This window comes from Tyto alba, unplaced genomic scaffold (assembly GCF_018691265.1).
Source record: "Tyto alba isolate M040663 unplaced genomic scaffold, T.alba_DEE_v4.0 Super-Scaffold_28, whole genome shotgun sequence".
In the NCBI taxonomy this organism is placed as follows: domain Eukaryota; kingdom Metazoa; phylum Chordata; class Aves; order Strigiformes; family Tytonidae; genus Tyto; species Tyto alba.
In genome coordinates, this window is record NW_024881302.1 from 5,949,338 (window position 1) to 5,976,242 (window position 26,905).

The following is a 26,905-nucleotide window of genomic DNA, read 5'->3' on the forward strand; positions in this document are numbered from 1 at the left end:
TTCCAGAAGCTTTTGCTGCATTTCCAGCAAATACAGAAGTGTTTGGTAACTTATGTCAGGCATCATCTTTCTGGCCCTGTTCAAAAATTATTTCTGCAATTGAATTATTTTTCACAGTATTTTTCTTCAAGACTCCTACCATGGATTGCAAAAGCAATCTTCAGTTGAGAATGTCTTATTTATACCAAATAAATAGTTATGCTATTAGCTTAAGTACAGACCAATCAAAAATCTATAGCTAAATGAGAACATGTTGATTCCTCCATTCATTTTCCCCAAAAATGCTATATAGGCGAAAAATTGTGTAGTGCTTAGTTTTCAGAAATGCTGAGCATGCAAAACTCTCCGCTCGGCTGCTGTATAAACACGATTTGAAGGGCCTCTCAGCTTAAATAATGCCGTGCTTTTTAAATTTCATACACAGCCTTAGTTTGCACCCACGCTTGTGGAGACCTCAGCTGAAATAGCACTGAGGCAAAAGGCAGAAGGAAAAGCAGAATCACTCAAGTCATTCACATCTTTGTAGCAGCATGAAAAGTTTCAAGGGAGAGAATTATGATTGTAGTTGCTGACACCTGAAATAATTCTCACTTTCTAACTTTCTGGTTTAGTTCTCTATGTGTATAGTGGAGATAACTTTATCCTCCCATGATTAATAAGTATCGGGAACATTAATTAGTGAAGGCATCCAATACTTTGGATAATAAAAGCATAAAGCATTATTATGGATAGGAAGCATCTTAATCTGGAGGTCCAGAATCTGTACATATTTTTGCAACTTGCTGGTTTGATGGTGTTTTCAGGAAAACCACTGTGAAAAACATATGCCTTATTTTTCACCTGTGACAACCATATAATTCCTGACTAATAAAGTACATGAAGTGGAAAAAAAATATCACTAATAAAATCAGGCATTCATACTTGAAAGTCTTATTTATATGTAGTTTTAGAAAGTGTACCTGCATTTCAAATGCTTGTATTTCTGTGCTTTCCTGACTAGGTTGTTTGTTTCTACCATATTTACCTTTGTTAGTGCATTCCTTCTGGTGCAAAACATAAAATGCTACAATGGCTTTTCCTTTGGAAAAACATTAAATACCTACATTTAACTTATCAATAGTATTCCATAAAAATCCAAAAGCATCCAAAATATCAAAAATATTGATATAGGAAACACCCTAATTGATTGACTAGATGGCAGCAGAAATTAAATGCTGTGGAAAAAGGTGCTATGACATGAAATACACCAAAATTGTCTTGGAGTATCTCACCTGACTTGAAATACAAAGTACAGCCACGTGACTGGAAGGACCGTCTTACTACCATGACCAACAATTTCTCTACTTTTTGCAGCGCACAGTGATATCTGCCTGTAGTTCACATTTTCACCAACCAATAGTTTCCAGTTTTCAGGAAAAAAACAAAACAAAACAAAAATTAATTTGATTTCGGAATAAAGCCTGCATTGAGCCCACGAGCCGATCACTTCCTTTTCTACCCTTCAAGACGTTTGACAGATTTATTATTAACCTTGAAGAGGTTTAGAAGCGCTGTGAGCGATCCAGCCGGGGCCGGCTTGTTGCCCCCCCCGAGGGTCTGAGCCCTTTCTGTGGGAAAGCCTTGACACCCCCACCCCCCCCCGAAGCGCGCTGCCTAATCGGCGACAATCGCCCCGAAGCGCTGCCACAAGCGACGCTGTTGCGACACGTCCCCTGAGGAGGACAGCCCGGCCGCGGCCCCCCTCCCGCCCCACGCCGCGGCCCCGCGGGAGGCGGCCTCGCTCCGCCCGCGCTGACAGGCGGGCGCTGCGGAGGAAGGGGAGGGCGGCCGGCGGGCCGCGGCCTCACATGACTGCTGGCGCGATGGACGGCGAGCCGGCCGCGGGCACCGGCACCGGCACAGGTACGGGGCGGCGCCGGCCGCTCCAGGGAGCCGGGCTGGGGCTCTTCCCCGCCGCTGGCTCGGGGGAGGGGGACGGGGCTCCTCCTCGGGTGGGGTCGGGGCCGCTCCCCCCCCCCCCCCGCTAAAACCTGAGGTAAAACGGCGCCGCCTTCCTCTTCTCGGCCCCGCCCCGGCCCTCAGGGGGGGCTTCCCCGCCGCCAGGCCACGGCCGGGCCTCGGAGGTGCCCGTTTCGTCTTTGGGGGGGGGGGGGTTTCCCTTTCCCTTACGAAGGTGGTTTCTGCCTCTCGGCGATGAATAACGGGAAGCGGTGGGCGCCGCGAGTCGGTGGGTTTGCCCGCCCCGCCGGGAAGGCGGGCCCGGGGCTGGGGCGGCGGGAGCTCGGGTGCCCGGGGAGCCCCCGTGCCGGGGTTAGCGCGGGGACCGGCCGCGAACCGCAACTTTTCCTCTCGGGAGTCGGGCGGCTGAGCGCCGCTGCGGGTGCTGAAAGGGCTTTACCCCGTCTCCGTGTACCCCGCCCGCTAAAATGGACTCGGGGGCACCTTGAAGCACGCGGGGGCAGTTGGTGAAGCGGTTCAGTGGGCGCTGCCACGGCCCGTCCCGGGCGGAGGCCACGTCTCCTCCTCGCTGACCCGAGCCAAGAGCAGATCCAGCGTGAGAAGGAAGAAGCAGCTCCGAACGCTGAGGTTTGAGGAGCGTGCAGCTGGATCTGGGATGGAGAAACTTGCAGCCAAATGTTGCCAGCACTTGTTGTGAAATGAGGAATGGAGGGAGCCCCTGGGTGAATTAAGAGAATAACATGCTAGGTTTATAGCAGTTGAGCTGAGGGAAACAGAATTCTCTTAAGTTCTCTTAAAGTGGCTAAGGTTTTATACTGGCAATTACTGCTCAGTGCCCAGTATTTTTTTTTGGAAATAAAAACTAGTAGAGTTTACCAGTGGGTAAACTTTATGCAGGGAAAAATGGTTTGATTGGATTACATTCAGGATCCAGTGTGAGTGTGTTTTTGATAGGCCTGTGATGCTCCTGATGTGGATAATGCTTATAAATAAATTATTTTGGAATATTTCTGTCCAGGACTGGTGTAAGATATTGCGATATTGAACTGCAGCCTTTGTGGAAAAAATGTCCTACTGTACCAAAGAGAGAGCTTGTTCAGGTATGTCTACTGTGGATTTACCATCTGCTTCAGGACCCTTATAGAGAAAACAGTTGTCCCTGAGTAGAGTGTTCTTGATCTGATTAACTTCTGCACTGGTGATGGTGCTTCTGTAACTCTCTGATCTACTCATCCTTATTTATAAAATGGCTTTCTTTGGCACAGATTGTATTGTGAGCACTGAGAGAAGGTATCTAATGATCTTAGCAAAAGAAAAATAGTGCTGGGAAAGCAGGAATGCTTTTATTTCTAGCATCACCATGTGGGTTCGGTGATCTTGAGAGTTTCACACCCATATGTAACTTCTGGAGGTCAGCAGCTCATCAGTGAATATTTTAAGAGGATCTAAGTCACCTGAGTAATATCATTGATGCCCACCTATGACAGCACGTGCAAATGCTGTCTTTTATTTTGCAGAGTTAAAAGTACTTTAACACGAGACAGAAAAGGAAAAGGATAGTGCCCAATACATTAAAGTAATCTTTGCATAGTTGCTTGTATTGACCTTTTTGGTTTTATTTGCTCCCATTTGAGCCTGTTTTGCAATGATTGCAGGGAGCTTATCCAGGTGTGTTAGCAGGGTGGGGGGTGTCTTCTTCAAGTAGTAAATCTTTAACTGTTTGTGCAGCATATAAGGAGGGCTGTACCGGTTACAGACAGCAGGAACATAACCACTGCGATTTCCCCTGCGGTCTTGAAGTTTTAGTGAATTGGTTCCGATGGATGGAGAAAAACTTATCAGCTACAACTGGAACTGATATAAAAGGAGGGGAGCTTTGATGATTGCTTTTCAACAGAATTTGACATGTGAATGAGCTTGTTCTAACTATAAAATGTGTGAAAAGAGCATTGGGAGACTAGTGTGTGGAGCAGCATGTAATTTTTTAAATTCTTAAATGCTAAGATCAAGGTTTTCCCCAGCGTTATTAAGAAGGTGAGAAACGTGCAGGGAAGATAAGAAGCAAAACAAAAAGATAAGCCATTTCTTCTAATGGGATTTGCTTTATCTGTGTAAGGAAGGATGGTGGTGGAAACTTGGCAGTTTTGTAGTTAAGCTGAAATGCCCTTCTAAAAGTTTCCTGGAGAAGAGTTGTATGTGTCATTGCTTGCTGAGTTACCCTTTTGGGTGTGAGTTTTTATACTTCCAACCTCTTTGTTAGAGCTGAGCATGAAAAAAGATAGTTTAGCAATCTTCCACTGTGAGCTGGGAAACTACCCTAGTGAGGATTTGACTTTTTGTCATTCCTCGATGGACTTTTCTCCCCTAATCCTGTTGTTTCATCTGTGTGTGGAGCTCTATCTCACTTTATTGTGTTTGCTACACTTTGGGACTGTGGCTTCATGGCTGATTTGCAGATGGAATGTGTTCCTTGTATTCCCAGACTTGGAAAATTGCTTAATTAATCACTTGATGATCTAACAGGATAGTTAAAAGAACAGGGTGATAGGTTTAAAGTTAGTTCTTTGTTCTGTCATGCAGATTTACTGTGTGACATTGGAAGGAGATAACTCAGTGTTGGAATTTTTTCTACTGTAGTATGTGATTGTGATATTCTAAGAAGCAGTTAGAGGTCTACAGCTGTAGGGGAATGCAGGAATGCTAATGCTTTTTAATTATTATCAAATAAAGCTTAGATAGCCACACCTATTTTTGAGATGTGCCGTTACTTCTCTGCTTCATCTTGAAAAGCACCGAGTGCTGAATAACAATCTTAAACTTGGTTGGAAAAAACCCCGAAACAACCACCAAAAAACCCTCCCAAAACCATAACTAACCCCGATACCTCAAAAACAAAAGGGGAAAAATAAAGCCCAACCAAAAGAAAAAAGCAACCCTAAAACCCCAGATCAGCTACTGCAGGATGCATATTTGACATATGCACTGAGAAGGCTGTGTTTCTGTTTTGTGTTGTTTTTGTTTTGTGTTGTTTTTTTTTAAGGAGAAAACCAAAATGTTAGAGCCTGTTTTCCAACATCTAATTTTATGGTAGTATGTGTATGATTTTTATCTTGTCTTGTTTTGACATTGGATAGCTTGTATTTACAAGTGAAATGTTGGGAGGGAGAAGGAAGAACACTGTTGTACTGTTCTTTAAATAGAGTGAAGCTAAGTATGATTACTTTTCTCGTACCTAGTAAGAAATATGGACCTCTCTTCCACATTGAGCATAGATCTGTATATCAGTTAGTTTTGTTAGATAAAATAGACGGAATCCTTTGCGTTGTTCCTTTCTAAATAAGAATGGCATGGTTTTAAATTCCTTAAAAAAACCAAGCAAGTCTCATACAATTGTCTCAAAAAATATGTAAAGCCATTAATAGGAAGAAAGTTTTGTTTGTCCTTTTTTTTTTTTTTTTGGTAGGACTTCTGTTTTTTTTTTTTTTTTTTTTGTTTTTAGGGGATTTCAAATTATGTAAGAATTAAAAAAAAAACCAAAAAACAAAAAACCCAAACAAACCAAAAAACAAAACAAAACAAACAAACAAAAAAAACCAAACACCAAAAAACGAAAAACGAGGAAGGGAATCTATTTGAAGTTATAGTTGAAATCTGTACCAGTTTACAGAGGTTGATGTGGACACTGAATTCTGGAATTATGGAGGAATGTGTTTGACACAATAAGGGGGAAAGGCATTTCCATAATTCCTGAGGCTTTTCACAAGAAGTCAGAAAGGAAAGGGAAATGCGGATGAATGATATTTACATTGCTGCTTTAGTGTTCCTGGCCTAGGAGTTTGTAGTGGAGCCCTCACTCCTGCCAGGGGGAAATCTGAGGTGCTTATGTACAAAACCAGTTTGTTCTTGTGCTCCCCTAAGTTGCCTGTGAGTTGGATCACTTCTGCTCCGCACGGCTGTGGCCTGTGATGATGGAGAAGAAATCCTAGCTATTTTTCCCAAAGGCTTTGTTTTCTTTTAGACTGCTTTCTCATTGTAGTAATTCTATGTCACCTTCTGCTTAAGCGTATCTAATAAATTTAGCTGATTAGCATCTTGGTATAATAAAGAGTAGTTAGTAGCAACTATCTGTAAAATGGAGAAAACCCCTCTGAATTTGGCTAACAGAACTTAAATAGGGAGGGGAGATTTGTATTGTGATTTACCACTCATGCTTCCAGCCCTGGCATTGCCTTTCTATTCTATACATGCTTGCACACATGTAAAACCTGTCTGTAGCTAGCCAGACACTTGAAATTCTGCTTTGGGTTTCATAAACGCCTGATTTTAGAAATTTTGATCCAGGAAACTGGTAACTCTGTGGAGGGCAGATTGCTGTCTAGCTGTATGAACGGGAGTAAGGAATGTTGGGTGCTAACTAAAGCGTGAAATCCATGGCATGGTGTAGCAAAGCTTTCTATTTGTTATTCTCTGGGTAAGTTTCTCAACTCCTTTCAGTCCAAAGGCTACCTGACTTGTTACCAAAAAAAAAAAAAAAGTGTTAGGCAGTGTTTACTTAGTTGTTTTACAACCATACAAAAATTAGGCTATGCTTTGAATGCTTCTTTAAACTTCTATTTCTTGTCATCTTGTCATCTGCTTGTTTGCATATGTATGCATATATATATATTCTTTTTAACTTCTATATCAAATTGTTTTCAGTTATACTAGGCCACTTCCTGGTATCTTATTGACAACAGATTGAGAAACTGCTGTAGCAAAAGGCTAGCTTGCACAAAAAAGCTGATTTTTATTTTGTCTGCTTCCTTGTGTTCCAGGGGACCATTCCATACCTCATTTCTGTATTCACTTGCTGTTCTATGTATATAAACTTTACTAGATAATGATCTGCTGAAACCAAAGGGAATGTTTTCAAAATTAGCTGTTCTCCAGCAGAGAGTTCGTGATGGGAAGCATTAAGTGTTTTGTTACAATGCATGTAAATCCTTTTACTGGTTGAACACAGGAGCTCATACCAATGAGTTCCCACTATTATCCACTATTCCTGGCCAGGGCTCTTTAGGCTGTTCCTGTATGGACTCTAGTAAGTAGAAGGAAAAAATAGGCTGTAGAACAGCTTCGGTATATATTGCTCTGCAGGGTTAGTGTTAATGCCACGATAAGTGTTTCCTAAAACAGGTTAACAGCTGTTCTAAAGTCATCCTATTGTGTTCTCAGACCAGGGTTGGAGGGTGTAAATTCACTCTGAGTAGCTGTCTTGTTGTTATGGAACATGCTGAGGTTATTAATTAAACAGTAATTATTCAAACTTGTTTGTACGGTTGTCTGATTTGTATGATTTCACACATTTAGACAAGATTGAGATCTAAAGCAGCTACAAAATACTTCATGAAAAGCCAAGTGTGTGAACTGCTGATAAAGAGAAGGTATTTCCTGTAGGTGAATTTTGGAAAGCAAATTTAGAGAATAACTGCATGAAAATTTGCGAAGTATTACAAATGAAAAGTGATGTGACTGAATTGTTAAAGGAATGCTGAGTCTTGTCTCGGTCTCTCTGTGGGGCTTCACTCTGTAGTTGTCTTGTGGGGTAATGTGGGTTCAGATCACTGTAATAAATCTGAGAGTCCTTCTCAACATCAGTTTGGCTGCAGGTTCCAGGACTTACAGATGAAATACTGAGGGATTCATAGTTCATCCTATAAATCTTTTCTCCCGATACCTATCATTTCCCACTGGGAATTTCAGTAGTTTACAAGACAGTGCTGAGTTTAGGGAACAGTTTGAGCCATAAAAAACCCATTCTCTCAGTTGGCCTGCAGAAGGAGTGAATCAGTAGGCAGGAGGAGTGCTGTATGGGCACTGCTCTCAGGGAAGCAGGTGGGTTGCGTTTTGGCTAGCCCCTCTTTGGGAGTCTAGCTTGCTGTGACTGCCTCTGCAACTTGAGCCAATGGTTTAGCATCACTGAGGACTGTGGAATTCTGTCTAAGCGTGTGTGTGTGTGCGTGCATTGGAGGAGTAACAAAAACTCCTGTGTCATGTTGCATTTCCCTGATGTGTCTTGAGCAATTAAAACCAAGAATTACAAGGGTGTGCACCCAGAGAACCGCTGCTCTGGAGAGTGAGGCTGTCTTGTGCTTTCCATAGTTCTTTTTGTGTGTATTTTTGACACCTCGTCTTGATAGTGTGGTTTATTATACCTTGCTTCCCCATGAAAAGTCAGGTGGGCAAGGATTTTTCTACACTAGAAAATATTTTGCCTTGCTATCCGTATTCTGAATTTTCCTTCCTCCTTTTTGTCTCAGCTCAGCATCTATCTGAGAAGTGGCTATACAGATATGTTATCACTTTATCCAGCAGTATCCCATGTCAACATTGAATTAGCCTGCAGTACCTTACCACAGATGTCTGGCAGGTAGCTGGAACATTTTAGAAGCTGCTACGTAGGTGGGGTTAGTAGGTGATACATTAGTCTACTAAAGCAGAGGTGTTAAGACTTGCTTCTCTGAGTCACGTTAGCAGGAATCTGAAGCCTGATGAGACATGTGGGATAAGGTCATTTGTCCTGGATTTGGTTTGGTTTCCTTAAGCTGTTTTATGGAACAAAGAACAAAGGGTCTATTCTGAAGCTGTGTATCCGAGGAATCTGAGATTACCTGTTTCCCTCATTTATCAGGGCCTAGAGCACATGAAGGGACAGGTGGGAAATCCTTATCAGGAGGAAAGGAGGTCAGGGCTTTCAAGTAAGGATATGAGTTCTTACCTTCCCTGAGTTAATCTTTTACACAGTTCTCAACTTTTTGAACTAAGTATTGAAGCTTAGAGAAATGGTTCTTGCTTTTACAGTGTTACTGTCTTTTTGTGTTATCAAAATTTTAGATGTATTTAAGAAGGGGTGTAACTTCTGTACAATGGCAAGGCAGGAGTGATTAATCCTGCCTAGCTTTTCTATATAGCTTTTCATCGGTGGATTTGACTCGTTTGTAAAAGAGCTTGCTTGTGGTATCGCTCTTAGACCTATACAGAGAGGAAGCGACCCACCTGTTCTAGACTGGAGAACAGAACTTGGGTATGGGTTGAGTAGATTCCAGGGTTATATCCACATTTTTCACCCTGTTTCTTATGTATGAAATGGGTAGAAAAAGAGGATTGCTTTGAAAAACAATGTAAGCTTAGTTTATAGTTGCATAATATGTGTAGTTATGAAGTCAAGTTGTGATGATGGGCTGCAGTCAGTCATTTGATAAGAGAGTACTCTGAATCATCATCATTTGCCCCTTCTTTGATGTAGTTTGTCCTCCAGGGCCGTATTCTTATCAGCCATCTTTTTTTACTTTTGCGTGTGGCTGAGAATCGGTTAGAATCTCTCTGTCCAAAGCTGTCCAGCTGTGGTTGAATTCACTGTCAAAAGCTGTTTGTTTTTTAGCTACAAGCAGTGGAATAGTTGTATTTGAAAGATTTTGCCAGAGCTCACTTTGGTTGAGGAATTGTCAGATTGGTAGCCCTTATTAGGAACCTTTTTTCCCTGCTCTTGAGTTTAAGCATATTGACATAGTAAATTACTGTAATTCACGCCCACTCTAGCAAACTGTCACAGAGTTTAATAAAATTATGTCAAATGAAGTGTCTTCTTCCTCTGTAATGACATGTAAAATTAATGTATTAAATTTCTGCAGCGCAGTAAAATAACACATTTTCTTTCCTTCCATGAGTTGTTCTAGGCAGGATCCAAAAGTGCTGAGCTAGGGTTTTGTTCATTTTGGCAGATCATGCTGTGGTGGGAGCTGGACAGACAGGAAATGCAGGCCTCATAGCTGATTCACAGAACAAATTTGGCCTGTGATTCTTCTTTTGCTTAGTAGAGATGTCTTTCTGACTCGGTATAATTGGTGGTGCTCCTCCTGGGTGTTGTGAAGAGGGAGGTACCAATGTCTTGAACGTGTGTGAAGTAGCATAGCCTCCCAGGGGAGTGGCTTGACTGTTCTGGTTGTGTTGCACCACCGTGAGAGCACCGAGCAAGGGAACAGAGTATTTTAAGGCTACTCCTTTTACTTTATCTTAATAGGTCTACTGGACTGTTTTTCCCTTTTTGTCTTCTAGATTTGGCAAAGCCTCCAGTAAATGAACCGAGGGAACCGGAACAATTTCTAATGCAGGCGCCCCAGGGAAATCCACTGCTGCTTTCCCACACCTTACAAGAGCTATTGAGCAAGGATAGTGTGCAGGTGGAGCTTATACCTGAGAAGAAGGGCCTTTTTCTGAAACATGTGGAATACGAGGTTTCCAGCAAGGTAATGTGAACAAGCATTGGTCTTAGTGAGAATGTATCCTCTTAAGAATGTCTGTGCAGTTGCTGTTGGCAAAGTCTTGACTAATTTAATAGATATGTTGGGTGATGCTGGTTTTGAGTAAACCAGCTGAATGGGATTACTTTTAATGGAGAAGCACTATGCTTTCTTGACCTGGGCTTCTGCAATATGGAACATCTTTGAACTGAAGTCTGATGGATGGTGTGCTAGGTTACTTGCTTGAAACATCAGCTCTGTACAAAAGCAGATGTATAACATGGAAAACTAAATGTCTTCGTAATGGATTGGTGTAGGCGAATGGATATTTTAAACTCTTTTGAGCTAGTGAAGAAATCATGAAGTAATCGTATTGGCAGTGCTAAGCTGAAATCCTTTATAAACAGAAAAGGTACTGCAAGTCCTTCTGCAGAGTCTAAGCCACTTCCAGTTTACTTGCCCCAATCCTGACCTGTACGTTCCTCTCCTGGTATAAGAGAAGATTGTAAGTGATGTATCTTTTCCTATTTATATATCAGTCAGTGAAATAGCTCTCCTGTAGCTTCTGTGTGTTTTTTCAAGTCCTCCTCAAAGTAGACCATGAGCAATTTACATCTCCCAGGCCACCAAAACATCGGTTATTGAGTGGTGCTCAAACTGTTGTAGTCACTGTTGTAGGTATTCAGAGACACGTTTGTGGGTCACTTGTCTGTAGTGACGCTTGGGGCTTTAGATGTTTTAGATTGATGTCTGTAAGTGTGTCAGAGGCTGTGAGGGGGAAAGGGCAGACACAGTGAATGCTTCTGTGGGACTTCTAGGACTCGATGTTTATATTTGCCTGTGATTTCAGGGCCCAGGACTCAGTGACCCTGGTGGTCTCTCTAGGTTTTGAATTTAGGAACCAATTACTGATTCCTTCCAGTTGCCTGCATCTCTCTCACGGTTGTAGCTGTAGAATGATACTTCCTCAAAAAGAGGCTTAGCCCGGCCTTGAGCTTCATCTAAGATCTGCAACACAAATCAACATCAGATTTCACAGCAGCCAGAGGGAGGCCATAGGGGCTGTGTCTGTGCTCCAGTTATATGCCTCATTGCTTTATTTTTGAAAATGCAGGATGCCACAGTAAGTGGTGGATGATGTGCAATGCAAATATAGTGAGAATGAGTATAGTGTTGTGTATTTTTGTATTATTATCTGATCCAGTAGTTGAATCTGTAGTAATAGTGCGAGGTGTTTGTGGGATTTTTGTTTACTGTTTTTAAAGGATATCTGCCTCCTAACTGTCTCGTTCTAGCTGCTACTTAACTCCTTTTAGAATGAGAAACCAGTTTCTTTGGTCTCTTCTACATATTGATCTAAGAAATGGCAGAGTGAAGGACTAGGGTTTTAAAGGAACTTTCAATCTTTGTTTATAGATCTAACATCAGTGAGAGGTGTCTCTTGTGAGGTTCACTTAAAACGTCAGTCATTTGGGCAAATACTTAACATGATCTAAGACTCTTTCACCACCTCTGGATTTGAAACTGATTTAGATAAAGTTCCTAAGAACTAGAGCTCAGGGACTTGCCATACTTCAAGAAAAGAGCTCTCTAGAGCACTTTAAGAGTGTTGACAGTATTTCTGAATGTTCTGTGTAATTTGGAAGACCAGAGAGTTTGTGGGAGTAATGGTATGGAACCACGGCATATTTAGGGATATTTGTAATTTCTTGGGAAACTCTGCTCTCCATTTTGTAGTCTCTCTCATCTTGTGTGTGAATGAATTCTGACTTATGTTTTTAACTTAAAATCTTATTCTCAAAAAACTGTATGTGGTGGGTTGATCCTGGCTGGATGCCAGGTGCCCACTAAAGCTGCTCTATCACTCACCTCCTCAGCTGAACAGTGGAGAGAAAATACAACAAAAGGCTTGTGGGTTGAGATAAGAACAGGGAGACATCACCCAGCAATTACTGTCATGGGCAAAACAGACTTGACTTGGGGAAAATTAATTTAATTTATTACCAGTCAAATCAGAGTAGTATGATGAGAAGTAAAACCAAATCTTAAAACAACTTACCCCAACTTCCCCCTCCCTTCTTCCTGGGCTCAGCTTTGTTCCCAGTTTCTCTCCCTCCTCCCCACAGCAGCGCAGGGGGACGGGGAATGGGGGTTGTGGGCAGCTCATCCCCCGTTGTCTCTGCTGCTCCCTCCTCAGGGGCAGGACTCCTCGCACTCTGCCCCTGCTCCAGCGTGGGTCCCTCCCAGAGGGAGACAGTCCTCTACGAACTTACCCAACGTGAGTCCTTCCCACGAACTGCAGCTCTTCACGAACTGCTCCAGCGTGGGTCCCTCCCAGGGGCCGCAGCCCCTCAGGAACAGACTGCTCCAGCGTGGGTCCCCCACGGGTCACAGCTCCTGCCAGCAAACCTGCTCCAGCGTGGGCTCCTCTCTCCACGGGGCCACAGGTCCTGCCAGGAGCCTGCTCCAGCGTGGGCTCTCCACGGGGTCACAGCCTCCTTGGGGCACATCCCCCTGCTCCGGCCTGGGGTCCTCCCCGGGCTGCAGGTGGAAGCTGCCCCACCGTTAACCCCCCCGGGCTGCAGGGCACAGCCTGCCTCCCCCTGCTCTGCCCCACGGGCTGCAGGGGGATCTCTGCTCCGGCGCCTGGAGCACCTCCTGCCCTCCTTCCTCACTGACCTGGGTGGCTGCGGAGTGGTTCCTCTCACACATTCTCACTCCTCTCTCTGGCTGCATTTGCACAGGTTTTTTTCCCCCTTTTTAAATACATTATCCCAGAGGTGCTGCCACCATCGCTGATGGGCTCGGCCTTGGCCAGCGGTGGGTCCATCCTGCAGCTGCTGGTGTTGGCTCTGTTGGACACAGGGGAAGCTTCTGACAGCTTCTCACAGGAGCCACCCCTGGAGCCTCCCTGCTATCAAAACCTGGCCATGCAAACCCAATACACTGTATTTCGAAGATTGCCATCTTTATTCATAATTGAAAGGTGGCTGCCTTTGGAGTCTTCTCCCTCCTTCCTACCACAAGGCCTCTAAAGAGAAGAAATATATTGTTTCTGCGGTCTCTGGATGTGATTTCTTTCTTTTCTCCCTCTTGTTTTTAGTGTAGCTGATAGCAAAAAAAAATTTTGAAATGTTGCTGATTGTCCAGCATGTGTATTGATTTATTCTCCCTCCTTCTTCAATTGCAGAGATTCAAATGCTCAGTCTACAGGCGATACAATGATTTTGTGGTGTTCCATGAGATGCTGCTTCAGAAGTTCCCATATCGTATGGTGCCAGCACTTCCACCAAAGAGGATGCTGGGAGGTAAACCTGCATCTTTCTTTTGACTGGAGGGGTTGCTGTGCAAGTGTGATTGAGATCATACTGCTGAATATAAATGTTTACTGTTGAACAGCTGTAGTGTGTATTGTAGTGTGTTGTTTTGTGAAGTGTTTAGAAAAGATTTGTGGAAATCCTATTGTTTTTCTATAGCAAGAGAAGAGTAAAGATTTGAAAATTAAAAATCTGTATTAAAAGGCATAAAGCTTCAGAGGAGCCGATTGTGTAAAATTGGCAAAATCACTTCACCAGTAAGAGCATATTGGTCTTGTTGTGCTAGTGTAGGGTCCTGATCTCGCACCTAAAAAGGACTAGTGAACAGTGGTGTTAAGTGAGCAGCTTCAGCACTGCCTGTTGTACTATTACCTTGCACAGAAACCTTATGATGCAGACAGTGTTAGTGACACTTTCTCAGTGTATGTAGAAAAAGGTGTCTTTCTGGCAGGTGAACCAACTGCCTTAAAGTAGCTATCGCTTTTTTTTTTTTTCCCCCTCCCCCCATTCTAAAAAGTAGCTTGTTGATCCACTTAAGATAACCAGAAAGTAAAAACAGAGGCTGGAATCAGTGTCAGTTCATTTAAGTATATTTTAGCTGTTAAAATAGAAATAAATTAATTACTTCAAGACTGAAAGCATATCAAAGCTCCTTCAGGTATGTTTTTCACTAATCTGAAATATTGGCCCTGGTTTTAAACTTTTATTATTTCAAATTGCATAACTGCGTAAAATCCTGTCTTGCTTTATACTTCATCTGTGAAAGAACAAGCTTTTCACTGTCTTGTCTCCTGCCCATGCTGCTAAGCTTACTGTGTTTCAATAAATAATTGATTTCAGTCAAGGAGTCCATGTATTGCTACAGTAAAGAGGAATTGATAAACAGCAGCAGAGCAGGGTCTGTAGTGAACTGGAACAAAGCAGAATAGTAGTGCTGAAAAGTCTTAATGGTCATGTGTTCTTATGATGGAATGTAACTTGAGAAGACCTTTCTTTTGGGGTTGTGAAAACCTGTCTGTTGAATTTGTCCCAACTGAGTGTTCTCAGCCAGAATTTCCACTTCATGCAACACCTATAAGCAAAGTGACCTTCTCTGATTAATCTCAGTGGAGAGAGGGTGCTTAAAGAAGCAACAACATATATCATTTGTCAGTCACAGTTATTTCCTTGTGTTGTTGGTATGTTGATACTTCTGTGCGTTCATGGGTCCGTTTCTTCCCTCAGATACCATATGTTTAAGAAAACACTTGATAGGATTAGTTCCCAAACTGTGGTGGGAGTACAGTCCTAGCACTGTCCAAACTGCATTAAGGCAGACAGTGATGATTGCCTTTAGTTCTGTAACTCTGCATATAGGAAAGCTGTGTAAGTGGTCTTAATAGAAACTACAAACAGGAAAAAGGAAATGGAATGGGTAGTTCTTGTTTCTGAGTAGGTTAATGGACTGACAGATGGAATTGCAGGACACAGGATTTGATGGATTAGTATAGACCTTGCAACCTCCCTAGACCCAGAACAGGGTGGGCAAAGCTTATGTGCTTTCTATACTTGGTATGCTCCTCTACTAAGTTACACTTTTATTTTCATGATGGTCTACTTTCATCTGTCTGTCAGATGAAGAAAGATTGAAGAAATGCTCTGCTCATTTTGGATGATAGCAGCAAACTGAGGCAGATCATGTAGGAAGTGTGTAAATGACTTCAGAAATCTCCACCTAGGCCAAAGTATGAGTAAAGCAAAATCAAGATCTGCAACCCTAACGACAGAAAAATCATTAGGATAGGTGATACTGTACTAAGGATTGTTAGAGAGAGTCCATGAAGCCAGCAAACTCCCAGCTTAAAACTGAGGCAAAAGACTGATAGCCTTTCATGATGTGAGAGTGTTGTCATAGATAAAAGCAATCCTTTAATTTTGTTCCATGCTGCTTTCTTTTCCTTCAGTCTTATTTTATTCTATTTTTTCATATTTCCTGAAAAACTCCAGAAACTTTGATTTACTGCCTTACTGTATTCCCAGATTGAAATTCTTCCTGTTTCAGGAAGACAAGCAGACCTTTTTTAGTTTGACAAGTAAGGACTCTGGATGGATGTACTGTGTATTGCTGTGCAGGTGTTCCGAAGTACTTTCTGATAGCTTTCACAAAAAACACGGGTACTGTTCTGGAACAAACAATTAAAAAAAAGAAAAACAACCCTTATTCTCCCTCTAGCTCCGAAACACTTAAAAGTGTGGAGGAGGGACAGATGAGGGTACAGCATACTGCAGCTAGCTCTTCAGAATAGTGAGCAAACCCCCCATAATTATTTGTGGGATGATCTCTTTGCAAGTGTCAGTGATCTCTGCAGTGGCAAGAGGCACAGTGTTGTACTGCATTCCCCAGGAGTCCCAAACAGACCGAGATCCCTTCTGGGGACCAGCTGCGCAGCTGATTCAGTGGAAGGAGAATCTTCATATGCCCACGGTTTATAAGTGGAAACTTCAGGCCTTGGACTTGGTTGTTCATCCTGCTTAACTTACCCACCCTGTGGAAATAACCACAGATATGTATGTTGCATTTCGGTCAGATGTAAAGAACCACTTGAAGGAATATTTATTTTGGTGGTCAACCCAAAAGATCTGTTTTAGGGATCTGACAGACTATAGGTAATGATTCTTTGGTTTTACTGTGGTGCTTTAGCAAGGGTTATAAGTACAAGGAAATTATTGGACTGAGTGTTTTCATCTTTCTCTTTCTGAGCAGCTGTGATGTGTGGTGCATTAATTAAAATGTATTGTTTCTTCCTGTAGCTGATCGAGAATTCATAGAATCTAGGAGGAGAGCACTGAAGCGTTTTATAAACCTGGTGGCTCGACATCCCCCTTTCTCAGAAGATGTGCTCTTGAAACTCTTTCTGTCGTTCAGTGGTTCAGTGAGTACTTGTTAGCAATAGTCTTGAGTTTGCATATCTTCCTGTCACTGCTTTGCTGGGCACAGAGTTCAGAATTGCTTTTGACCTACACGTTGTTGCTCCCTGTGATGAGGAGAATTTTCTCTCAGTAGGTATTTTTCCAGCTGGAAAGTGGAAGGTAATTTCACTCAGTGACAGAGTATAGTATTTTGAAAATTATAACTGTTCTTAGGGGAATGCATATCATGCTTTTCCTTAAATTAAATCTAACTTGGGTAAAGCTATATCAGTTAAGTTGTGTGTTTCTATTGCAATATATCTGAGACCTGTCAACTGCTTGTGCATTATGTAGTTTTTCCATGCGCATTTGGTTCTATATTTTCTCCAGGATGTACAGAATAAGCTAAGAGAGTTGGTCCAGGGAGTAGGAGATGAATTTATGACCTGCAGATTAGCTACCCAGGCCAAGGTATGTATATGAATTTCTTGCAACGTATTATTCTGGTTTAAATGGCTCTCTCCTCCAGGTGGATCAGTTACGGCATTTGTTGAGTGATGGAGGCCTTAGGTAGGAGAGAGTTGTTTCCAAAATTTGAAAGACTTTTAAACTTGTAATTTTACTGAAACGATCAAATAAATACTTCATTCTTAAGGGCCTGATATTTCTAGCTAAATGCTGGTTCATGAATATGATAAAGATTAAACAATGAATCCTGCTCAGAACATGTTTCTCAGTAATTATTTGTACTTGCATAACAAACAGATGTACATACTGTGCAATTTAAAAGCTAGTATCTAGATTGATGTCTTCCCCATGTATTAATGCCCTCATTCTGTCTGTGATCATCTCCCTGTGGGAGAGTAATTTGGACTGTTACAGAGACGTTAGTTATAAGTTCTCCATATATCTTTTTATCCCAGTGATTAGTGCTATGGTAAGTTTTAAATATACATTCACTGTGTTCATTGAGCAATTTTAAAGCAAGTTGTTGTTCAGGTTCCTGCAATGCTAGCAGAAGGTTTTGCAACTGGAGCTTAATTCAGGCTTTTACCAGTAATACACTGGTTGAAAAGGGCTGAATTTTCAGTGCATGCTTGATTTTGCCAGGCTGGCAGTTACTGGTAGCATCTGATCAGAACCTGTGAGCTTGGAACATCACAAGCTCCATTTTAAGTGCATAGTGGAACTGCAGATTCTGCCAACTCTGTCTACACCTGGTATTTGAACCTCTTTCTGCCTCTAAAAATTAGGGGTATTTGTATGATGTCTGACTTGGATGCCTAAATTGTGAAGCTAATCTCTTTGGGGTTGTTATAGCATGGCGTGAGAGAGCGAGCACGAGAGGGAAACCTGCCTCTCTCTGCTAACTATATGGTATGTCCACAATTAACATATGTGAATGTGCCTCTGATTTGTCCACTTGCACTTCTTCAGGACTTCCTTCCAGCTGACATACAGGCCCAGTTTGCTGCCAGCAGGGAGCTCATCAGAAATATTTATAATAGCTTTTATAAGCTTCGGGACCGTGCAGAAAGGATAGCTTCTCGAGCCATTGATAATGCCTCAGACCTTCTCATATTTGGAAAGGAGCTAAGGTAGGTTGGGAAGAAGAGGATTTGCTAATGTGAATGTTTCTACTGTTGTTTCAGAACTTAAAACTGTTGCTTTAGAAATTAGAATTGTTGTAAGGTTTACCTGCAAATGGTCTGGTGAGAATGTTTTTTTCAATGCTTGCTGTAGGTCATAATGAAATTTTTCCTACTATAAAAGTGCATGCTTTCCACTGAGGTTGCATTCCATAGAGCAAGAGAAAAGAAAATACAAATACCTTGACATTCAGGCACTGGTTTTATTGTCTCTTCCTCCAGTATATATACACAGCTCTGCATTTGTGATTGTGCAGTAGTAGTTCAGCCCTGTGAGCTATTTAGATTTGAAACTCTGAACTGCTCTCTGCAAATAAGTGTGTCCACTTAGTGGAATTTGTCTCCTAGATTTGAATAGTACTTATCTCTTCCTAGTGCTTTGGGCTCAGACACTACACCGCTTCCTTCTTGGGCTGCTTTGAATAATAGTACATGGGGGACTCTGAAACAAGCCTTGAAGGGTCTGTCTGTTGAATTTGCACTACTGGCAGATAAGGCTGTGCAGCAGGTGAGTTCTTTACTTTTTTTTTCTCTTTTCTTTTTGTAAAATGAAGAAAGTGCATGGGTGCCTTTATGTGTCATCTTGAATCATGATCTTTGTGGACTCAGGCACTGAAAGAATTGAGGGGGAGACTGTAGTCCAAACTCATCCTCAAACACCACCCTGCTTCTTCAAGCTTGAATAAAAATCCTGGAATGTGTTTAAATGGGGAAGAATATAATGGGCAAGGGAAAGGAGGGAAAAGCCTGCTCTCTTTTCTAATTTCAAATGGTGATTGGACAAGTTAGGTTGTACTACTGTACTGAGCTGTCCAAAAGTCCTGTGTTCTGTCATATTAGTCTGCCATAGAGAATCCAGAAGAACTTATTTCTGAATCAAATTTTGATATTCATGTACTTAAACTTACATGACAGTCATTCAAACAGAATCATCTTATTCCTGTGTAAGTGTACAGTGTGATAATGACTGTTAGAACAATGTGAGAACATGTCAATGTGGGAAGGAAAAATAATGGTTTTGTATTCACTTCTCCATCTTACTGTGTTAAAATACTTAGCATGCTTTTACAGATCAGTAAGACCAAGTCTTTTTCTCCAATGTTTATGCTCCAGAGAGCTCTATTGATGCAGGAAGAAAAGATAGTATTTAGTAAAATAAAAAAAAAAAAAAAGTGACATTTGTCTTGGTGTCTCGTCTCTCTGCCTTCTGATGCATGAACTATTATGAGGAACATGCAGGTATTTATAGCTTTAATGGATTAGTTATCTTGTAAGAAGGGAAGATGAAAGATTGAAGGAATCTGCAAGAGCAAGAAATTCCAGGCAGAGAGTGCAGAAAGGACTGACACACAGGACTGTGAAACTAACTCTTCTTGTTTTAATGATCACTCAATTGGAAAAGCTGTTCTGCTCCAGTCAAATCTTTGTTCTGCATACTGAAGTCTAAATACTCCAGTGCCATCTGAAAGATTTTTGATGCAGTTGTGTAAGCATTGATGTGCCCTGGGGAATACAGTGGAGGGCCTGCATGGTGTAAGGATGTGAAAAACTGTGATGTTGGTTCTTGCCAGGCTTACGTAAAATGTACTTTTTCCTTGTTTTCTAGGGTAAACAGGAAGAGAATGATGTGGTGGAGAAGTTGAACCTTTTCCTGGATTTGCTCCAGTCCTATAAAGTGAGCTCTGCTGTTCTTCTGCCAGTGAGAAAGTTGTTTAGAGCAAGCTTATGCTCTTTGGAGGGTGTAACGCCGACTAGATGGAAAACTGTCTGGGAGGCCAGTTCAGAGGCAAACTGGGCATCTGGCAGAGGGAGGGGAGTGGCTCTTGGCCACAGCTAGCTCTGTAGCCTTACTGATCAGCTCATCTTGTGATGAGAACTTGCTAAAGAGCAAACCCTGCAAGGCATTTAAAAATATAACTGCTTGAACTATGTGGATCAGCTAACTTTCTTCCAGATTTAGCTGCTTTTGAGTCAAACCAGCGAATTAGATCACTACTGGTTTGTTCATGGAGACATGGGTTCAGTTACAAATGAAAGAATTTTTGTTAATACTAATATTTTGCTCAAAGGCACTTTTTTTTTAGAAGCACATACTGTACGTGGCAGTCTCTCCTGACATTCCCAGGCCTGACTGAAATAGAAGCATGCTGGCAAGCTCTTACCACAGTTAATTGCCAGCACTTAATATTGAGAAGGGCATAAAAGATAAGAGGCCTGATAAGATCCAGAATATTGGCAGAAGTGATGCTCCAGATTGCCTCTTAAGCTTACTGGTCTGGGTCCAAGCAGTTTTGTTTCTTGAATTCTTAGCTGCCAGCATTTTTTTGACCCTCTTGAAAATAAAGAAACAACATAGCAGCAAAATCTACAGCATAGAAGTGACACAAAGCATGACCATGTGTTTGTGTTCCTGATGTACTTGGCTTGCGTGCTTGCTGTCTCTTAGCTTCCACTAAGTACCTGTTCTTTTCCGTTTCCCTTAAAGGACCTGTGTGAAAGACATGAGAAGGGGGTGTTGCACAAGCACCAGCGAGCATTGCATAAGTACAGCATGATGAAGAAGCAGATGATGAGTGCCACTGTGCAGAACAAAGAACCAGAATCAGTGGAGCAATTGGAGTCTCGGATTGTGGAGGTAGGGCAGGTGCCGGGAGAGCGAAGGTTGTACTGGACTCCTGTAATGGTGCCGCTACGTAGCTTGGTTGTATTTGCAGAAAGCCATTAGACTGAAAGGGTAACCTGTACTCTGGGTAATTTGAACTACCTGGAGAATGAGTTTGTTTTCAGCAACACTTATTAGTAGCTCTTTGGCAATATGTCATTTGCAGGAGCTGTGGAAAGTAACAGTTTGCATGATGGGAAGTGCAGTTGCTGTCATATCAAATGGGTCCAGGAACTGTCTTTTTAGGTTTTTGGTATGTGTTTGGATTGCTAGTATGGTGAGGAATGCTGTTTTCTCCTGCTGCAAGTGAACCTCCTTGGCACCCTCTTCCTGGCAGAGTATTATACTGAGTTGTTCTTCTTTCAGCAAGAAAATGCTATCCTCACCATGGAGCTGCGGAATTACTTCTCTCTGTATTGCCTGCATCAGGAGACTCAGCTCATCCACATCTATCTGCCTCTCACGTCTCACATTTTGGGGGCCTTTGTCAACTCCCAGATCCAGGGTCACAAAGAGGTGAGTTGTTCTGGTCTGTAGTCTTTTTTCCAAAATATTAACAAGAATTTGAATGTATTTGTTTTCACCCATGGGCCTTCCTCCTCTAATCATCTGTCCAGTTGGGCGCTCTCATAACTTCTCAAGAAATTACCTAAGGTCTTTCCAGTTTGGGGTGAGGATCAAGGCTGGCCTCTAACACCTCTAAAAGGCTGTATCTTCTTGCAGCAAGTTGCTGTGGTTTTCTTTTTTTTCTTCTCACATCTGCAGATGACCTTTAACCTACAGGTTGCTGAAGAAGACCCAACCATTAAACAACTAACTGCTCAGTAATGAATGATGTGTGTTTGCTAGATGAATAATTTTTTTGTTGTGCAATGCAGAAATTATATGACAAGGAAGAACTTCCTTGGTTTTGCTCTAAAAATTGAAGAGCTCCTTTTTGTTAACCCCTAAATATGACTTTCAGCATTCCCTGTATACAGACTTTCTTGTATTCGTTACGTTAGAAAAATCTGTCCTTCAGCTCCCTTCCTTCCCGTCAGTGAAGGAATTTGACCAAGGTATGGGAGATCCCCCTTCCATGCACGCTCAGGAAATCGTTCAGAGTGCTGCGTTACAGCACCAGTCTGAAAGGGACAATCCGGGTCCACTGGACGTCCCCAAAGTACTTCAGCAAATCTGTGTTGTGCTTTTGAGTACTCTGAAACTGCTGCTAAAATAGTGTGGTGAGATGATTACCTAACGCGTTGTCATGTCTGTTTTCTCTCCTCTTCCATTCACAGATGAGTAAAGTTTGGAATGAATTGAAGCCGAAGTTGAGCTGCCTCTTTGTGGGATCTAGCAATATGCCAACTCCACCATTGTCACCTCCAGAGGGAAACTTCTTCTCCAATTAATGCTCTGAGCATCTAGCGTGGAGCAAGAAGTGCAATCAAGGAAGGGGTGGGATCTCTACCTCCAGATGTTAGAAAGAATCCTCCAAACAGCTATTTGTTTTTTTTTTTTTTTTTTTTTTTTTTTTTTTAATACCGCTGCTTTGAGCTGCTCTCTGATTTAGACAGACTGGATGTGGGGCAGAACTTACGGATATAAATTTTGAAATGCTCTGGGGCAGAGCTGATGTTCGTTGTCCTGCAGACACTCCCCACGGGGTCAGGGTGTGACCTAGGGCAGTGCCGGCTGCCTTGTTGCTGATGCCTTTGCATCTTGTACTAACAGTCCTCTGATAATGTTTGTCTGCACACATGCCCACACATCTCTGAAGTGCTGAGATGAGCAGGGTATGTGGAGCACTTGCTTGTAGTAGAGGTGGATTGCCTTTTAGGCTTGGGAGGGCCTGTGTTAGGGGCATATGTGCATAAGGAAGGCTGAAGGCTGTCCCCCATCCCATTGGTAGGTGTCTGGATTTGATTTCTTACTGCTAGACTTTAGCACAAATTACATTAATGAAGTGGCTGGATTCACTAACCCGGCTGGGTAGGGGTTAGTGCTGCTGTGTGATGGTTATTTTCCCAGGGAGGCCGGGCAGACTGTATTGTGTGTTTCTGTTCACGGTTGCAGGGCAGCCTAGGGACTTGCTCATATTTTTCAGTTTGGGGCCAAAGACAACTGGGTTCATGAACTCAGAGGAGCTTGCCTGGTGTAAATGAGAAAATAATTGAATAAATTGTAAACCGCTCACACTATATGAGAAGAGCAGCTGCAAGGTAGCTTGTTTATTTTCTTCTGGAGGTTCTGACATCCATCTGTTGAGTAGCTGTGTAGGACTGTTGGAGAGCTGCTGACCCGAAGGCTGGTGTTTTCTTTGGTCTAATATCAGATGAAGTATCCTGTTACAGCAGCAGGCTGGGACACAATGCTGCTAAAGTTCATTAGCAAAAAATCAGCATTTATCAGGATGTTACTGTCATTCTTTTTTTCTGGCTGTGGGTAGCACTGGAGTGTGTGTGTGAAGAAGACAATTAAATGACAGTTCTCTATCTTTCTAAAAACAGCAGGGTCCTTGGTAATGAGGTTTTCAGAATGATTTGTGATTGTGATAAAGGGACTAAACATTCTCCATACTTCACTCTTTGTATCTCCGATGACTCTCCCTCAGGAGGCAAAGGATAGGGAGGGGACAACTTGCATGTCATGTTACCTTAGGGGAAATTGTGCATATCCTCCAGAGAAACTGATAATTGAAGAAACTGCAAACGTATGCAGCAAAACTCCACATGAACAGACTCCCCTGAACCTAACTTCTCTGGGGCCAAAATAGCTGCCAAAGGGGAATTTGAGACTTGGCTTCTTAGAGAGAGAAAATATCTCTGAGTGGGTGAAAAGGAAGCACATTAGTAAGGATGAGCGCTTGCCGTCAAAGTGGAACCATTACAGTATTTTCCCACTGGGGAACTTCCCCATTAGCAGGAAATATATTTAAATCCTCCAATCACAAAAGCTTTTTTTTTTTTTTTTTTTTTTAAATTTAATTTAGAAAATTCAGTGCAAATGAAGCTCTTCCTACTCCAGGTAGAAATTATGGGTTAGTTTCTTCAGCTAGGAGCAAGATAATAAGTTACTTGCCCAGTTTCCCAAGACTGACATAACCATTACACACACTCCTCAAAATGCAGTTATGTGGGTGAATTACTTGGGTGCTGGGCCTTAAGGAGTGCGTAGGGTGTCTTGTTTAACAACCGTGCTTAAAAGGCATTATTAAGAGCTTTCTATAGCAATTCAGATGTTAACTCTTCTGAATCTTTCCTCCTACCTATTGGCCTTGTCCAGTGAGACAGATTAACTGCAAATGGCTGTGACAGATTTGATTCTCTCTCCTGAAGATTTCCAGAGTGATGCAGAAGAGATTCTGCTCACAAGCCAGGAGCAAACTGGCTGGGAAAAGGAAATGTTTCTACAGTGCAGTAACAAAGAAGATATTATCTCAAGAATGACACAAAAGGTTTTTCTGCTTGACCTTGCCTTGATTAGGAGGATGGTTTGTGGTCAAAGTGTGAAAAGTGTGTTACCATATTTTAAATGCTCATCGCTCCTAGCATCTTTAGAAGGTGCTGGCTGCTTATGGCCTGTCATATGCTTCATCGTAGTACCCATCCTTCCTCATTTAGCCTTGTTTGCCTGATGTGACCAGTCAAATTGAGAAAATACTGTGTTTTGGGGCAAGATCTGTCTGGGGTAGATGACTGGGCTGCGTTCTGTAGGAGAACTTGCAAAGTATTAGCCAGAATAGAACTTTGTACTTCTTGCATTTAGAAAAAAGTTACAATTGCTGACTTCACTGACCCCAAAAAACAAACATCAAAACCATATTTGGGCTTTAGACTAACTCTTCTTTCCTCTTCTTCAAAGCCAGAATTCTACAGTCAAAACGCAGAGACATGAATGATAAACACAGACCACATGACCTATAAAGAAATTGGAATTATGTTGTTCTGAGAGAACACCTGTTCCTCCATTGTCAGCCCTTGCCTCTTTGAGGAGAGCGGTTTTGGGGTTGGTGTTTTCTTGTTTTAATTTTACTCTCTTCACCTAGCATTTTGAGAACAGAGTCCTAGTAATCTCAAAGCTGAAAGAGCTAATAGCACTTTCAGAGTTCATTTCATACTGGACTGCCAAGCTTCTGTCTCATTCCTAAATACATGCACGCACTATTTCATCCAACCCTTAGTTTTCAAACCTTATTTTTGGGAGACTGGTCAGTGTGCAAAAAGCACTATAACATTTACCTCAGTGTGTGTCGGGATTTCTTTACTATATTTGTTCTGTTTAGGGATCTGTCAGACTTGGAGAGCAGCATCAAGTACAGCTTCCTTTAGAGGAATGCAGCAGGGAATTGAGCAGGCTGACTTCGGTTGTCTGTCTCCCCTGGCCAGTGTAGGGGAAATGGTTCTAGTTACCTCCATGCTACTGCCTTCTGCAGCAAACAGTCTAGCTGTACGCCAGGGTAAGAACAAAATGAAGTTGGTTCTGTTGCTGATAGCTGGGTAGATTGCAATAAACACTAAGAAAAACAGAAGACTAATTGAAGAGTGCATGCTGCCTACGCAAGAGCTGATGCTCCTGTAAGATGTAGCGCCAAAGAGTTAACGTGCCTTTGTCAATGGAAGCTTTCTGTGTATTGCTTGAGGTCCTGGGGACTTCCCTGTGTTCAAAATATTAATGGTAGAAAAGGCCTCTGATATTTCTGTCAGTGTCTCTGTCAAATCTGTCCTGGAGGTACCAGTGTAGTAAACAGCTGAGAACCTGAAACTTTGCCTGAAAATTTTTATCAAAAGGGCTATGTTTTTGTCACTCCTGAGCTCTCCTTTGCTTTGAACTGTGAAGTGGCAATATACAGGCTTTTTGACCAGTATCATGTGTTGAAAGGCTTTCCAAACTGTATTTACAATACAACCTTGATCTTTGATCCTTCTTTTCCTCTCCTTCCATCTTACTTGCAAGTTGCTCCTCCTAAGTTGTAATGTGCTTTCAACAGTGCCTTGCTGCATTCCAGTGCTTTTTACTTTTCTACTTTGATCATGCAAGGGTGTAATTCCTGGAATTTATAACAGGCTAATTTACAATCTTCTGTTTGTGCTGTTTCCTAAAAGACAAAGATCACCAGCTGGGGACAGAACTTATTTAAAACATGTCAGTCTCCACAACTGCAGCAGGAGCAATAACGTCACTACTCTGACATGAGCTAAAATTCAGTGCTGGTGAAAGCATCTTCATAAAAGGATTGAACTGACTGCAGAAGAAGGGATAGCAATAGAAGTGCAAGCCAGAGCTGCACTTGGTCTTTTCCTATCTAAACTCCTGGAGGAACAGAAAGTAATTTGCTCTCTCACCATACAATTTACAGTTTCTACCAGGAAATAAATCAAGATAACATAACAGGTATCGGCTGCCTGTCACTCCCTTTCCTACTGTGCAGTAAGGTCTTACAGCCTGTTACAACCTACCTGTCCCCTTGTGCTTATTTTCTCTCCTCTACTTGCCTCAAGCCATTCTCTCTGTTAGAACAGCCAGAAACCCCTGCTGCTGTGTCAGAAGCAGAGGTGAGTATCATAAACTCCGTAAATAACTCAGTGTGTAGCACAAAAGAAAAAGTAAGATTCTAAGGTGTTAACTCTTATTCTTGAAGTCTGAGCTGTGGCTTACTGAGCATATGAAGAAGGGCATTTTTGAGTGGTATAAATTATTCAGAACTGCTGGAGGGAGACAAGAAGAAACAATCTTGTTCAGAGGGTGTGAATTTTACCTGCCTGGAATATCCTGTATCTTTGCTTTGCTCAAATAGCCTTATATATGAAGCACTTTATCCAAATGCAGGAATTAAAGAACTATTACTACAGCTGGTAGACTGGAAATGTTTACAGATCCTATATTACATTCCAAGATTCTATCTGTGTTATATGTGTTTGTAAAAGTGTTTAAAAAAATAAATCAAAACTTGTGTAAGAAGTTACATGTGTGATGTGTTATTTCTAACTGTTTAATTAAGCTTTTGCTGCCCAGCATGCTGAGTTGGGCTGACCCGAGTGCTGAACAGCTCTCCTGCTACCGCCACGGGACAAAGCCTACAGCCATAGGTGAGGGCACTTTGCAACATGCACTTGCTGAAAGTTGATTTTGTTTAGCATAGTTTTACCTGAAATACTCAAAACAGTT

The 26,905-nt window shown here is 42.1% G+C and overlaps 1 protein-coding gene across 5 annotated transcripts; it reads left to right on the forward strand.

Moving 5' to 3' along the window:
- The first annotated feature begins 1,804 nt into the window (after positions 1 to 1,804).
- Positions 1,805 to 26,754, forward strand: SNX8 (sorting nexin 8). Of its 5 annotated transcripts, none has more exons than XM_042798807.1 (12): positions 1,805 to 1,902; positions 2,978 to 3,059; positions 10,054 to 10,244; positions 13,429 to 13,546; positions 16,346 to 16,467; positions 16,835 to 16,915; positions 17,882 to 18,042; positions 18,469 to 18,601; positions 19,700 to 19,768; positions 20,579 to 20,728; positions 21,122 to 21,271; positions 22,036 to 26,754. In XM_042798807.1, the coding sequence occupies exons 2-12, from the start codon at positions 3,026 to 3,028 to the stop codon at positions 22,147 to 22,149; spliced, it is 1,323 nt and encodes a 440-aa protein (XP_042654741.1). In that variant the 5' UTR covers positions 1,805 to 1,902; positions 2,978 to 3,025; the 3' UTR covers positions 22,150 to 26,754. The 5 variants fall into 5 exon arrangements, with proteins under 5 accessions (XP_042654741.1, XP_042654740.1, XP_042654744.1 ...); XM_042798808.1 differs by lacking the exon at positions 1,805 to 1,902 and adding an exon at positions 2,099 to 2,227; XM_042798806.1 differs by lacking the exon at positions 2,978 to 3,059 and having other exon boundaries at positions 1,827 to 1,902.
- The last annotated feature ends 151 nt before the right edge of the window (positions 26,755 to 26,905 follow it).